Here is a 15,939-nt window from a genome sequence, read left to right as displayed (position 1 = left end):
TATGTGTTTCAGCATTAGCTCATTAACCCATAGACGCATGTTTCAAAGATTGAAATTTTCGCTCGACCTACAAAACAACCAATTTAATATTGACACCTCTACATATATTTCACCTGCTCTTCAAAATTAGTCAATGCGAAATTTTCATTGTAGATCATTACAAGAATACAGCTTTAGGGTCGATGTATTTAACTTCTCATTTTTCCCAAGGACCATTCATGATTGGAATGCCCTACCCAGTCATGTATTAAATGCTTCATCTGATTCATCACTCATTGCTAACCTCCGCAGTTATTGTAACTTCTGCGATTAATGATATTTCTTGTAGGTTTTTTTCTGTTTTGCTTTATTTTTTATTCGACACTGTATGATGATTTCATTCACTATCTTGTTCCCGTCTGCATGAAATGACTAGAAGTGTATAACTTTTTGAAAACATTATGCACCCCCCTCCTACCATATCTCTTGAAGGAGATAGCAGTATCAATAAATAAAAAGTGCCCCCGTCGACATTAATCTCGGATTACATCTTTGAAGTCTGAAAATGTTATCGTAAGTTCAGTGCAACCTCTTCTTGGTGACAATGTCTTGAATTTTCTTGGTTTTTAGAACGCTAACGGATTGACATTAAGCTATTACAAACACGTTGTATGTGCACCTGTTAGAGTTCTAAAAAACCAAGAGAATACCTTTACCAACACGCTCTACAGAGTTTATTTATGACGATTGACCGCTCTTCTACGGGTACTCTTCTGGGTCGGCTTTAGAATTCCCCCAGGTCTTGTTAGCTTTGCAATCTTCTCAGTTGTATAACAACTTAGTAGTGTCTCTTTGCATTTCACAAATCGCTTGCACGTTTGTACTTGTTTTCGAAATAGGCTGTGTAATAATCTTCTAGGAGATTTGAGATCAATCCCTTGTTTCTGTTTTACCAGCATGCTCTATAGACTTTAGCTACGGTCGTCCTAGGCTCATTTAAGGAGATCAGGACGACCGTTCTTTTACCTTACCTTTGTAGCAGCATTCTATGGCTGTGGACGTCCTAGGACCTTAAGAGCCTCCTGTAGAAGACATGACACAGACATCATGTTGCCTTTGTAGTGACATCCTACGGTTATTCTACTCTCAACTGGATTTTATCAGGTATCAGAACTGCGGCCTAGGCTACTCATAAGACGTCCTTAGCATGTCGGTCGACCTAGAATGTCTGTAGGATGTCCCTTGGCGAATGTTCTATAAGAGACTCCTAGGATGATGATAGGAAGGTATTGGGGCTCATGGCGTTTTTCGGGCTCCCTGCCCAGCAGCTACGTCTCGGGACTCCGTGACGTAAGCAAAGCCCCCTACATTCGTATATGCATTTAGCGACGCGTGTTCTTTTCTTTTCGTCACTCACCCGTGAGCAAGAGACCGTACTGGTCCCAGAACGTCGGGTAAATGTTCATTAAATTTTTGGTTAGAGTCCCCAATTTTCGCCTCATGCCTAATCCTAACCATGCAGAAGGCTGCCGAACGTTTATCTTCAAGAGGGACCCTATGTTCCTTCGAGGGACTCTTTTCTATAGAACGTCTCCAGGGTGTAAGTGCATTTTTTTAAGTGGTCTCTCTTCCGTGGAGCTTGTTAACTGATAAATCTAAGAACGTTGGTCTTAACTTGGACTGTGCTCAGAACTATACTCAGAGCGTAGCAGTGGCTCTCCCTGAAGCGCGCACATGGCGCTCTCCCCGCAGAACTTCGCCATCTTCCGCGAGCAGCCCAGGAGAGGCGAGTCGGTGACTGCGGGGCCGGCACCCCCGACGGTGGCCACGAGCACGGCGCCTGCGACGGGTACGACTTCGGCCGAGCCGTGCGTGTGCGTGCGGCTCTCACTGCCGGACGTGCACCTGCCCGACGAGAAGGTGTCCCCGTCGCACTCGTCCTACTCGCTGCCCTCGATGAGGCGCCGCTCGCCGGTCGTGTCGCGGGCCAAGTCCGTGGACGCCCGCGCCATGCCCTTCATGCACCGGCTGTCCATCTCGGGCCGCGCCGACAGCCAGGACACCGTGAGGCCCGCGCTGGCCCCGCTGTCGCCCAAGCTGCGCACGCCGTCGCCCGAGTGCCCGTCGTCGTCCAACCTGCTCGAGAGGCCCGTGTCGCCGGCGCCCCCGACGTCTCCGCGGCCCCGCTCGCTGTCTCCGCTCCTGTCGCCCGCCTACACCTCCAACTCGGACCCCGGAGCCGCCAGCCCGATAGGTGAGCCGGCCCCGAGGGCGCCCTCCACGAGTCTGCACAGCCAAACGTTCAGGGATGGAAGGGACTCCGTTGTCGCACGCCTCCAGTGAGAGCTCGCTACACTCTTAGAAAAAGGGGCTTATATATTCCTTCATGATTAAAAGGTGTACTCCTACTTAATATAACAATCATAATAGCAGTCATAACAAAGTAATAGCATAATCATAAATTCGCCCGGCTTTTGGAACATTTTTGAATAATCCTTCATAAAGAGAAGAACGCTGTTGTCCCCTATATTTCTTTAGAAACGGAGCAACGTTCGTCCCTGCAAACGGGGAAGCAAAGTTCCTTCCACGTCTTCATCGCAATATCCCGGCTCTGAATCGAGTGAACCGAGCTTAGTATAAGGCTCAGCGAGGACGCCAGGATGCTACGCATATTGTCGGTCTTTACGTGGAGCGTTGCCGCTATTCAACCAGAAAAAGGTAGTATAGTTTTCAGACAGGCAAATGTTTCGCGCCATTGGCGGCACCCTAGTGGCTGTTTAACAGCACTCGCTAGAAAAGCGATCAGCCGTTTCGCAAACCTTCAAAGAAGAGAATGCTTTCCGGGCACGATGTAAATAAGAACATAACATGAGCGTTTCATGAACAATATTTAATGCAGAAGGCAGCTTCTCGCGCACGTGGCAAGATTTACGTTTCGATGACATACGGAGTCCACTGCGATGTCATGCGGAGTTTACGAAACCCGGCGACATCGCGCACTTCACGTCTTATCTTCGCTATTCCTCGCGTCACAATTCCTTTGTTGGCCCCGCACATCACAAAGTAGTAAACACATCGCGATACTAGAAGTCACTTTCGAAACAGCCAAATCAGCCGACCTACCATCTAGTTGGCTGAGGCACGCTAACAAGAAAACATCGGGGAACGTGAAATAAACTTGCATCGCTCGCCACTTAAGCAGGCCCAAGCAGAGTAATTGCCAGTAGCTGGGTTATGTAGCGGTAGCAACCGAATTCGAGGACAAGAAAAAAAATGACCGCATCTCCACGTGGTGAATGATGTTGATTGGGGCGAAGCTCTGGTGGTGCTGATGATACTGATTTTGTTCACAGGTGGTGCTGATTGTGCTGATGTTTTTGTATTGCTCATAGGTAGTGCTGAGTTCCGGGTTGCGTTTCGACAACATCCCCAGCTCTTGAGTTACTACCACATCTCAGAGCCCCCTACTCGTCCCGCAGTCGTGGCCGAGTGGTTAAGGCGATGGACTAGAAATCCATTGGGGTCTCCCCGCACAGGTTCGAAACCTGTCGACTGCGCAAACATTTTTCTTTTTTTAAGAAGACGGATGGGATGGCAATCGATGTGAGCACGGACGCCGGACGGACAAAGCTAGACCCTAAGGAGCTTCGCCCCTAAAACATTTTGTTCGCTGGCGCAGTTATTGCACACCAAACATCTTCGTCATAGACACATGCATTTCAGATTCGAACGCACGCGCTAGTATCAGATGAACCAATCACACAGTGAGCACATACAGAGAATTTGCAAACAGCGAGAGGAACGCTCACTACCCTGTGTCACTGACTCCGTTGAACGCTCTTCCGCCTTTTATACCGCCATATTTAAAGAACGCCTGTTCTCAGTGATCACCGTTGGAATAAATAATGTTACCGGTACTTTGACAGTTTTCCCGTTATATGGCAGTCCGCAGAGGTCAATGAATGACCCATTGGATGGGGGCATATCCTAGTAGTAAATAAGTTTTCACGCTTTGCGACGATAAAACAACCATTGTTAATCGTCGCGTTACCAAAAAAAAAAAAAAGGAACGAAATACGTTATTCGTTACTTGCAAATAAAAAGAACACGGTAATGACCTACGTTACTTCAAAATATGAAGTTTTAGAATAACGTACGCAATTTTAGCGCACGCTAGCGCTAAATTTAGCGCTTTTATTAGCCCACGCGACGCAAGCGAGTTTTAGAATTGTGTTTCTCCGTCGCGACGCAAAAGCACAAGCATCTCGCGCTTGCGACGCCGCCAAGATACAGTCATAATTTCTATTTCACGCACGAAATGCTGTAACTTTAGAAAAAAAAAGTTTCCTGGTCCAGAGTAGCATTTTAGATTTGTTTAAACACGAGAATGCGACGCGAGCGGTTGACCGATCGTGTCCACTTGCGTCGCCTCGGCAAGAGAGGTCTCGTGTACTGACCTTCGCCGAGAAATGTTCGCGCGTCGCAGGCATCAAGTTTCCGGTGATCGTTGCCAAACCGTGTACAGTAGAAAGTTATAAAATAACGTACGCAATTTTAGCGCACGCTAGCGCTAAATTTAGCGCTTGTATTAGCGCACGCGACGCAAGAGAGTTTTAGAATAGCGTTTCTCCGCTGCGACGCAAAAGCCCAAGCAGCTCGCGCTTGTAACGCCACCAAGATACAGTCGCAATTTTTATTTCACACACGAAATGCTGTAACTTTAGAAAAAAAAACAAGTTTTTTGGTTCAGAGTACTATTTTAGAATTGTTTAAACATGAGAATGCGACCCGAGCGGTTGACAAGTCTTGTCCGCTTGCGTCGCCTCGGCAAGGGAGGTCTCGTGTACTGACCTTCGCACATCGTACCTTCGCCGAGAAATTTTCGCGCGTCGCAAGCATCAAGTTGCCGGGGGTCGTTGAACAAACAACGTACAATGTCGTCCCGCATTGAAAATCGCAGTCGCGAGGATGTCGCCGACGTCGCACTTACGACGCCGCCAAAGCAGCCGCCGACATAATCCTGGAAGCCGCCATTTTTTTAACTGTGCTCGCCTTGGCTTTAGCCAACTTCTCATCACGAGTCCTCCTTGGAGAAGCGCAAAGACTCTTTGCGTACGCACGCGATTTCCGAGAAATAGGGCACGCTAAAATTGCGCACGCAAAGGGCAAAACATGATTTGCGTTTGGAGCATGCGCAGTGGCGACGACGCTATTCTTTGCGTACGCAAAGCTTTAACGTGCGCTATTCTAAAACTCTCTAATAAAATGAACGCTTTACCGTTATCGTTAAAAAGTAACGCACGTTACTTTAGCGTTAGCCACTCCTGTCAAAGTCCTAATCAGGACTGACAGTATGTCAAATAAATAATTAAATTTACATGTAGCAATAACACGTTTTACTTTTTTTTGACGTGACAGGCATGCATAAGCGCGATATTTCAAGAGACATTATGTCCATCCAGAAACTGAACATAATCACATTATCTTTCGGACGGTTCCACCTAAATACTCACAAGAAAGAAACACCAAAAACTCGAAAAACTCAAAAATTTATATTACTTCGCGCCTAGGAAGACACAAAAATTTGTAGTGTATTTTTTTTCTTAACTTCTGGGAATACGTAATCAGTAATGTAACAATGTTACACGTTCCTTTAAATAAAAATAAAAAATAAAAAAAAGAATACTCTAACATCTAGTCATCAACCGCGCCGTCCTAGGACGTGCTTTTCGGGGAAGCGAACATATGGCTGCTAGGAACCTCAGTGGAGCGGGTTGTTTTCATTGTTGGCGGTAACGCTTTAAATAAAATATATATTTGTTGTGCCGAGTGGCTCTGGCGACTCCACCAAGCGACATAGATAAACGCAAAGCACTTCCTATTCCGGAGCGATTAGTGTCTGACTGGCGGCCTTTCCATTATTTTCACCGTTAGTTTTTAGAGCTCAGCTCTTAGGGGCCCGTTCCCGGCTTGAGCGGCGTCGGCGTCGCCGTCGGCGTAACCAAGGTCATCCCAAGGTCACTTGACCCCCAAGGTCTCCCCAAGGTCACGTGACCCCTCCCCAATGGTCACGTGACCCCAAGGTCACGTGACTTCCCAAGGTCACCCCAAGGTCACGTGACCTCGGGTCACGTGACACCCAAAGTCACGTGGCTCCCCAAGTCAAGTGACCCCCGGGGTCACGTGACCCCCTGACATCGTCAGTGACGTCACTGATGACGTCACCGGCATCCGCATTGTCAGCGTCATCATCACTGATGACGTCATCAGTGACATCACTGATGACGTCACCGGCATCCGCATCGTCATCGTCACTGATGACGTCATCAGTGACGTCACTGATGACGTCACCGGCATCCGCATCGTCATCATCATTGATGACGTCACCGGCATCCGCATCGTCATTGTCATCATCACTGATGACGTCATCAGTGACGTCACTGATGACGTCATCGGTATCCGCATCGTCATCGTCACTGATGACGTCATCGGCATCGTCACGTGACCCCCACCCAAGGTCACTTGACCCCCCCAGTACCCTTCCCTCCTCCTCCTCAAGAGCTGCGCTCTAATTCGGCGTTACAGGGAGTTGTAAACGGCTTTGACTTTTTTTCCTCTAAAAACTCATGAACATTTATTGACATAAAGCTGCAGTGCGCGAGAGATCATGAAACAAACTCGCACTAATTCAATGCTTGTATTTCGAACACCAATAATGAATGTGATAACATTGAGGAAATGTCATAATTGTAATACAACTTCAAAAACCTAGGTGTCTTTGAATTCAAAACTATGTGGTTTAGGCATAAAGATTGTCATACAGTTCTACCGACTAGACCGGTAGTTTGCATTTGAATGTTACAAAAACACGAGCTCGTTCTTTCCCCCCTTTTCTCAGCCACTAGCCGAAGGTCGACTAAATAAACTATCGGTCTGTAACACAGCGAATTTACCTGTCACCATTTCGGCCTTTCCGGCTGATTTTGCTTAATGCCAACATTTCTAACTTTAAATGTGCGTACATGGGACTGCTTAAGAAGATACACATGCTTCCTTGCCGTAATATTTCAAGCCTATTTCTCCCCACCCCTAAAGCCACTGGATCCTGGGAAGGTAGCGCCAAGATCCCCTTGTGGTCGACATTTTGGCTCATGAAATGAGCGATTCCTCCTTGACCTCTCCATTCTTCTTGAGCCGATTTAAATTCGTGGTGACGGGTAGCTTTAGGGAGACGTTTCTTGTATACCGGGATTTTGCTATCCATACACCGGCGAAACAAGCGTTCATCTTCGTACCACCACCCCATGCTGTGTCGATGCTTGGAGGCGCTGAAAACTAATTTTACTGTCTTGAAACACGCAAGAAGAACAATATAATTGTATGACATCCGTGGAGATGGGCGTGATAGATATGTTGATTGCATACACAGTGCCAAATACGCTTATATTGGCGAGGGACGCGTCCAGTACGATGATGCTCCATGGTGATGTTGGCGCGACTGGTTTAGAACGACTCTCTGGAAGCTTCGAAGATTTGAATGGACCGAAATGGCGATTTCCATGGCGACGTGGACAGCTTAGCCAATCGCCTTGCGAGGTTTCGGTCGTCTGCATGTTAGTATCCGTTTGTATCCGGCTAGCAAGTAGGGAAGGCAATGGCGTTACTTTCCCAGGATCCAATGACTTTACCTACACGGAGAGCGCTTTCGCTCTCGGCGAAGAGCCAAAAAGGCATTGCAGACGACAGTTATGTTGGCCACACTACAATAGGAGCGACGGCTCGGAAAGATTCCACCATTGGGAATTTTTAGTAAACCTTTTACCGTGTTCCGCGCACCGCACTACCGCAGACTTTGAAGCATGCTTTTAAGCGCGCGCCTGACTGCTGCCATGACTGCGAGGCGCTTGCTTAAAGCCCGACCTACAGAAGGTTCTGTGCAAGGTAAGAAAATCCTCTTCGCCACCCTTCCTATTTTTATCTCTCCCTCTGCTATTTTCACGGGGAGGGGGCGAGTCCTTTTGTTGCTGCAGCTTGGGGCTGGATGAGCCGGAAGCTTATCCTGGCTTATCCAGCCCGAAGCTGCAGCAACAAAAGGAGTCCCCCCGCCGTCAAGCTAGCAGTGGGGAGGGGGAAATGAAGAGGGTGGCGAGGAGGCTTTTCTTACCTTGCAGAAAAGGATTTTGAAGGTCGGCCTACTCCCTCTGTCCCTTCATATCTGCTCTCTCTGCTAGACGGCGTTGAGGTTTGGCTGGTTAAAGTAGAAACACAGACGAAAAAGGGGGTGACAGGCAGCGAACCTTTGCTGCTTTGGTTGTAACGTACTCAAAACGGGGCGGCTCAAAGATAGTGAAGCACGAATTCGGACAAACATCCCTTTGCGACCTTTTTCGAAAGCCCACAGGGGCCGAGTGCCGCCGTGTCTGCGTTTTGCCAGGACGATGCCACAGCGTAATTTAGCTGTGGAAGCCCGCCGATTTTCCTTCAGGCGGGGGCGGTTCTGCCTCACCGTGCGAGGGACTCGCCGTTTTGTATATGCCAGGATTTCACAAAAAAAACCTTTAGCGGCGATATGCTATAGCAAAGGTGTGTGCAGGTCAGTTGTACAATAGAGGGAGTAACGAGCATTGGACATTCTGACAATTTCTCCCGTGCTTAAAAAAACTGTAAAAGCGTTAACACAAGTCTGACGTTCAAGTTTCTCGGTTTGAACGCACGTCAGCGATTTTCGGAAGGAAGGTATTGGAAAGGGAGTGTCTTGCAGGCAACATCCAGCCGGACCTGTACAAGAAGAAGGAGACGGTGTTCTTCCAATCCCGAGAGGCGCGTTCGTCGAGCTGCGGCTCTCCTTCCGGCTCCGGCGGCTCTGTGGCCTCTAAGTTCGGGAGGCTCCACTTCAGGCTCAAGTACGACTTCGACAAGTCCGACCTCGTGGTCCACGTCATCGAAGGTGAGGTCCTGAGAATCTTGAATGCAAATAATCGATCTTCGCCTTTTTTTTACTTGGTGCAGGACAGAAAAGTATATGTGGCTTGTTTGAGGGATATCCTACACAAATGTTGAATGCACTTTCTCGAATATCAAATCAACTTTACATAAGTTTGCATTAAGTTACGCTTACCTCGTAATTATTGGAACAAACGCATTAAGAGAAGTAGTAGTAGTGCTTTATGAAGGAAAGGCAGATTTTAACCCGAACGTCAGTTCTAGTTTGCTACTCTGCACCGGGGATAGGGAGAGGGGGAAGGAAAGACATAGCAGTGGGGTAGGAATATGAGGTGAAAATTGTCAATGAAGATGATTATGATCTAGTGAATTATGTAAGCAGTCTCATATAAAGTTCTCAGTCATTTAGAGTCTGTCCGAAAATCCTGTGTTTCTCAGAAATCGTATTAGAGCCTCGGTGGCCTTCATAAACTGTTCGGTCGTGTCCCAGCTGCCAAGCACTTTGAAAGCGCTAAACGGACGCGAATCTATTTTTTGTAATGTTTCTTGAAGCGTTTGGCGTTCTTCCTCGAACTCAACACACTGGCATACGATATGCTCAATTGACCCCTCCACCTCACAGCTGGTGCAATCCCCGCAGATGTTCTGTCCTATTCGACAGAGGAACTGCGGTGTATATGCTACACCTAGTCGCAGTCGGTGCAGAGTTTTTTCCAGTCGTCTTGAAACACCGGATGGAGCGCGAAAGGTTCGTTGGGGGTCTAGAGAGTATAATCTCCGGTCGTGTGTTTTTACGTTCATCCAGTGCCCTAATAAAATTGTCTTTGCCAAGGCTTGAACTTTAGAGTTGCTGTCACTTTTGGAGTAAGGTGTCAGAATTGAATCGGCACTGATCGTTGACTTCGCGGCTCTGTCTGCTGCATTATTTCCGGGGATGACACAGTGGCCTGGTATCCACTGAATGGAAATCTGGTGGCCCTTTATGAGGGCTTGATGGCAAAGAGCGGATACCTGATATGCCATTTGGTCGTACGCATTGCGTTTGATGAAAGTCTGTATTATTTGTAATGCTGACTTTGAGTCACTGAAGATCGTCCATGGTTGCGGTGATCGAGACATAACGTACCGTATTGCTTCTCGTATGGCAGCTAATTCGGAAGCCGTTGATGTCGTTCGATGTCTTATCTTTATCTTGACGGTATGGTTGTGCGCAGGTATGACAACTCCAATTCCAGACAGCGTTTCAGAGGACGACCCATCATGTATATATGTGTCGACAAGCCGTATGCTTCATTGATGACTCCTAATGTCAGTTGTTTGAGAACCGGAGGTGGAATTGACGTCTTCTTATGTATACCCTTTACGTATAACGTTATTCTCGGCTTCAGAAAGGTTCATGGTGGTATTCCTTCCCTCTGTATACAGGAAATAGGTCACTTGAAACAAAATTGTGTTTCGTTATCGCTTTGGAGAAGGCAGACTCTGGTCTCTCTGAAGGTAACGTGGCCAGATGGTGGTTCGGATGTCTTGTAAGGTGTCTTAAATGTAGCTGGACAGTTTCTTGTATCATATATGCTTCAATTGGAAACCTTCGAGCCTCCGCAATTGTCCCGGACGTTGAAGCACACCGTGGCAGCCCTAAGCAGGCGCGTAGAGCTTGGGCTTCAATGCACTGGATAGCTCGTATATTACTCGCACAGGTGTTGTCCAGAATAGGCAAGTGGTATCTCAAAAGTCCAAGAAAGAAGGCCTCGAACAGATTCTGTAGGCAGCCTACGGTGGCGCCCCATGTTGTACCACTGATAAATCGCATAAGATGCATTATGGACGTCAATTTCATCTTGAGTCGTGAAACATGAGGCGTCCATGTAAGACCTCTGTCCAGAGTGAATCCGAGATAATTACGCTGCCGAACGCTGGGGACTTTTTCTCCACCGATAACAACGGGATATCTCTCCATATGCTTGCGAGAGAATGTCATAGCAGCGGACTTTGAGACGGAGATCTCGAGTCCACGCTTTCTTAGATATTGATGTATTGTCTTCAGAGCACATTGGTGTCTTGCCCGTATCTGAGGTCGTGCTACACCAGACGCCCAGATACAAATATCGTCAGCATAAAGTGATACGTGTACTGTTGATGGCAGTTCTTCAGCAAGATTAATCAAGACTGTATTGAATAAAATTGGGCTTAGAACACCGCCCTCTGGTACCCCTCTTGTTATGACTTGTGATGTAGTATTTCCATCGCACGTAGACATGTAGATATTTCACCTCGTCAAGTAACTCTTCAACCAGGAGTACATGCGCCCCCCCCCCCCCAATACCAAGATCTTCTAAGGCGTGTAGGACGGCCTCATGAGTCACGTTGTCATATGCGCCTTTGATGTCAAGAAATACAGCTGTTGTGAGACGTCGCCGTGTCCTCTGTTGCTCTACAAATGATACCAGATCGATAACACCATCTATAGAACTTCGACCGCGTCGGAAACCAGACATTATTTCTGGATAATAATTGTTCTTCTCTAGGTACCATAATAGGCGAGAATTCAACATTCTTTCCATTATTTTTCCCATGCAACTAGATAGTGCTATTGGTCTGTAAGACGCAATATCGTATGGTGACTTTCCAGGCTTGAGAATGGGTACGATACGTGTTGGTCTTCCATGTTGAGGGTATCTGACCCGTCTCCCACGAACGATTGAAAAAATCAAGGAGTTGCTTTCGGCTTCGAGAGCCAAGATTGCCAAGTGCACTCACTGTACGTGATTTCATCAGGTCCTGGGGTCGAAGCCCGCTTTGCCGTTGCCAGGGCTGCCCGGAGCTCTTCCTGCGTAAAGGGCAGGTTCATTCTCTCGTCGGATGATGATGGTACACGCCCTTGTAGAGAAGCATTAGTTATAATAGAGGCCGCTTGATTTTGGGTTGGGTAGCGGCAGAAAGTTTCGGCAGCATCGATTTCAGATACATTCAGGTGCAGAGATAAGACGCGGAAAGGATATCGTTGATGGACTGCTCGTTAACCTCGTGCAATTCGCCAAATCCCCGTAAGTGGTTTTCTGGGATCAAATTTTGAACACTTCGTTCTCCATTTGGCAGTTCGAAGTTTTTGGAAGCGTCGGCTTATTATTTTTTTTTGTGTGTGTGTGTTCTGCGAGATTCACGGAGATCCTTGCTGTCTTTGGTCCTCCTGTATCGCCTTTCCGCACGGCGACGGACAGCTCGCAGATGCTTATATTCCCCGTCGATTGCAGTTCGGGTTGTGGGAACGCTGTAACCTCTTGCCGCAGCTTTTGTTGCCGCGACAATGGCAGTGCCGAATTCATGCAAACCGGCAGAAGACGTACAGAAGTCCTCCATCGACGCTTGATAGTTTTGCCAGTTTATGCGATGAATAAGGTGACGAACATTTCGTCTTGAAAATTCTTTTATGATGGTGTAGGTTAGAATATGATCACTTCCGCGGGTTTCAATATCTGAGAACCAGGTAGTGTAAGGAAGCAGTTCACAAGAAACGAAAGTAAGGTCGAGGCAACTGCTATACGTAGTGCCACGTAGGTACGTTGGGCAGCCATCATTAAGAATGTTTAGATGGTGTAGGTTCAGACACTCGGCAAGTTTTTTACCTCGATGATAAATATGGCTGCCGCCCCACAGTGGGTGGTGAGCGTTAAAATCCCTGATATGACGTAAGGTGAAGTACACGTCTTTAGTACACCCTCAAACTGGACTTCGTCGAATTTTGCACGGGGCGATATGTACGCCGCTATCACAGAAATGATGTGCGAACCATTTTTGACTGTTGCACACGCATATTCATTGCTTGCATGTTCTGGGATGTAATGATTGATGTAAGTAAGGTTCTTCCGAATTCACCGAAGTTTGTTTGCAAACAAGCTCGCTGCCGCCCACTATCGGCGGACCCCTGCGCGCTTCCGGTTTTTCCTCTTCTTTTCTTCTTGTCACACATCCTTTTGTTAATTGTACTACGTTCTACAAAGCGCGTAGGTTCTTACAAACCTATTACAGGTACCTCTCCGAAGGAAAATCTTATTTTCCGATCGCTGTGTGTTGCTGAAGAAGAAATAAATGCACTACCGGAAGTCTACTGGGGCACCAAATACTATGGCGCCCTCGTGGTTCCAACTCCCACCGAATGCGGTGAATAGGAAGCATGACGCGGCAGGGCCCATTGGATCGGAGGGATTTAAATGTGTCGTATCCTGATAGCCTGAAATTTTTCGGAAGTCCTGGTTCACATATCACAATGATGGGGAAGTTATGTTGACACGTAAATTGTCGAGAATCTGACATATGTGTTTGAAGTCCTCTGGCATTTCATTGGAAGACTGTTGAGTCCTTAATAAGATTTTCTATTGATGTGCTGCCCATTTTCGTGCATTGAGGTTGTTTATCTGGATAGGTTAGTTAAGAGAGGTATAATATAGTCCAATACTTGCAGAGCAAAGCCTGCCACTAGAAACGTACATTCCTAGAGGAATTCTCGTATGTATTTCCCCGCAGTCAGGATGATGGCGGACCAGATACCAAAAGATGTCGGTGATGACCGAGCTGGCTCCTTCGTTGGTGCTGTTTGTTTGCTCGAGAATCCTCCTGTTAATGCGTTTCTGTAGGACTTTCCTTGTTTGCCTCTTTCATTTGTGTCAGGGTGCTCGTTGCTACCCTGAGGGACCTCCGTCACGTTGTGGGCTGCATCTCGAAAAGCCCGTACTAGGGTCAAGCTTTCATGTTGGGCTGGCATCTTGCCCAACACAGATAAAGTTGCACCATTTTCCTGATTGGTATTGGCGTTGCTTGTGTTTACAGGTCGATTATGCATAGACTGTTGGGTTCTCCTGTTCTGTTGATACATAGTTTCGCCCGCCGTTTGTGACTCAAAAGTGTCCGAGACAGTGCTTCGAGCAGTCTTATAGTCCATTTTCGTGACTTGGCGAAGGCGACGTACTTCCAGTTCTTTTTTCCACTTTGCACATTGATGTGAAGTTGCCTCATGTTGCTTACCACAGTTACAGCATCAAACAGTTGTTCCATCGTTGCAGTCAGTTCGCTGGTGCGGTCCAGAGCAGCGCGAGCATGTCGGCGAGTTCCTTCCTGCACATAATAATAATAGTACCTTTATTTTTTCCAACAAAAACAATGTTGAAAAGGTGATTTGGGAAAAAAGCTGTAAAAACAGCTTGACGAGCCCCAAACCACCTACACCAGCAGTCGCGATGCAGGCACTAAAGATTTATACAAAATTGAAACATGACATGTGTACTACATGTTTGAACAACTTTACAAAGAAAGAACTGTCGCTAAACAAGATAAGTAGCATATTGATACAGTTTACACAATAGTGAATACACACACAGAACGTTAAACACCACTGAAATAAACGCGAAAGAAACCATCGATTCAAAAGATTTTAGCGCTTATCACGGACAATTTGGCTCGAAATAAACATTTGAAATAAACATTTCTCGTAAGATGCTCACCGATATATTGCTAAGCTCAATGCCTTGCCTACTAAGCTGGTTAAGGGTAAAGGGCAAAGTATATTTTAAACTTTGGTGGCCGTAGTTTGTTCTAAAAAAGGGTACTTCCCAAGGTTCTTTAATTCGTGTTGGGTACCTATAAATTTTATCTGTTAGCTTCGCTAAGTTTTTAAGGTGACATTGGGATAAATTTGCTTCTATTTTATACCTTGCACATAAACGATATTTATATAAATCAAAAATTTTCATCACACCAATCTTACAAAAAAGATCATCGGTTGGATGTTCTAGTGGCACATTAGAGATACTTCTTAATATCTTTTTTTGTAGCATAAAGATTTTTTGGAGGTTGGTATAGGTAGTAGTGCCCCATATGAGTTGACCATAATTTAAATGTGAATAAAATAATGAATTATATAATATGAACTTTGTTCTAAGTGGTAGGATGTGTTTATGACGGTATAGAATACCGACGATGCTAGATAACTTTGATACGATATGATTAATATGGTCGTCCCATAACAAGTTTTCTTGAAAAATAACGCCCGAAGTTTTAAACGCGGGAACAATTTCTATTTGAGAAGAATTTATAAAAATATCCTTGGTAATATTAATATGTTTATTCTTAGGTCGGAATATAACTGCCTTTGTCTTACCGGCGTTTATTTTTAATGCATTATGTCTACTCCATCTATTAAGCTTTTCTAGTGTTTCGTTCGCGTTATCAATGAGCTCCGACACATCATTACCATCAAACAATAGGCTTGCATCATCTGCATAAACAAAAAATTGAGTTGAGTGACTAATATTTACGATATCATTTATATATACATTGAATAAGAATGGCCCGAGAATGCTTCCGTGCGGAACCCCCGATTCAATCGGTTTTATTTCAGATGAGTGCCCGTTTATATGAACATACTGTCTGCGGGAAGATAAATATGAACGTAGAAGTTTTGATACATGACCACGGAATCCATACATATCTAATTTCTTTAGTAGCAAATTATGATCTAGATAGTCGAACGCTTTAGTGAAATCTACAAATAAGCCGAGAGTGAGTTTCTTTTGTTCAAAATTTCTAAGTATATGTTCTTTTTGCGCAAGGAGAGCAAGTTCTGTGGATCGATGCTTTCGAAAACCAAACTGCGACGAGCTAATCAAGTCATGATTATCAGCAAATGTTGTCATTCGAAGTAGTATAACCTTTTCCAAACCCTTAGAGAAAACAGGAAGGATTGAAACAGGTCGATAATTGCCCAGTTCGTTTTTATTTCCTTTTTTATATAACACTGTTACCTTCGCTAGTTGCATTTGACAAGGAAACACACCGTTTATGAAACAGAGATTGAATATGTGTGCTAAGGGAAGAGAAATAAGATCAATTACGTATTTAACTGGTTTGATCTGCAATCCATCGGAGTCGCAACTTTGGCTATTTTTTAGTACATTAAAGACAGATATTACCTCTGAAGCCGTAACAGGCATAAGAAACATAGATTCATTATTTCGAGCATTA

The 15,939-nt window shown here is 45.8% G+C and overlaps 1 protein-coding gene and 1 non-coding gene across 2 annotated transcripts in view; both read left to right on the top strand.

The window, feature by feature from the left end:
- Window positions 1-15,939, top strand: part of LOC8052975 (synaptotagmin-5) — a 141,862-nt gene that overhangs the window by 91,683 nt on the left and 34,240 nt on the right. Inside the window, exons 3-4 of the mRNA XM_029993553.4 lie at window positions 1,732-2,233; window positions 8,741-8,926. Coding sequence (XP_029849413.1) covers window positions 1,732-2,233; window positions 8,741-8,926 — 688 coding nt within the window. The remainder of the gene's footprint in view (window positions 1-1,731; window positions 2,234-8,740; window positions 8,927-15,939) is intronic.
- Trnas-aga lies at window positions 3,455-3,536 on the top strand. The gene has a single exon. It is a non-coding gene; the product is annotated as a tRNA-Ser (tRNA).

The sequence above is a fragment of the Ixodes scapularis genome, unplaced genomic scaffold, assembly GCF_016920785.2.
Source record: "Ixodes scapularis isolate PalLabHiFi unplaced genomic scaffold, ASM1692078v2 PGA_scaffold4__175_contigs__length_147842914, whole genome shotgun sequence".
In the NCBI taxonomy this organism is placed as follows: Eukaryota; Metazoa; Arthropoda; class Arachnida; order Ixodida; family Ixodidae; genus Ixodes; species Ixodes scapularis.
This window is presented reverse-complemented; position numbering and strand designations above follow the sequence as displayed.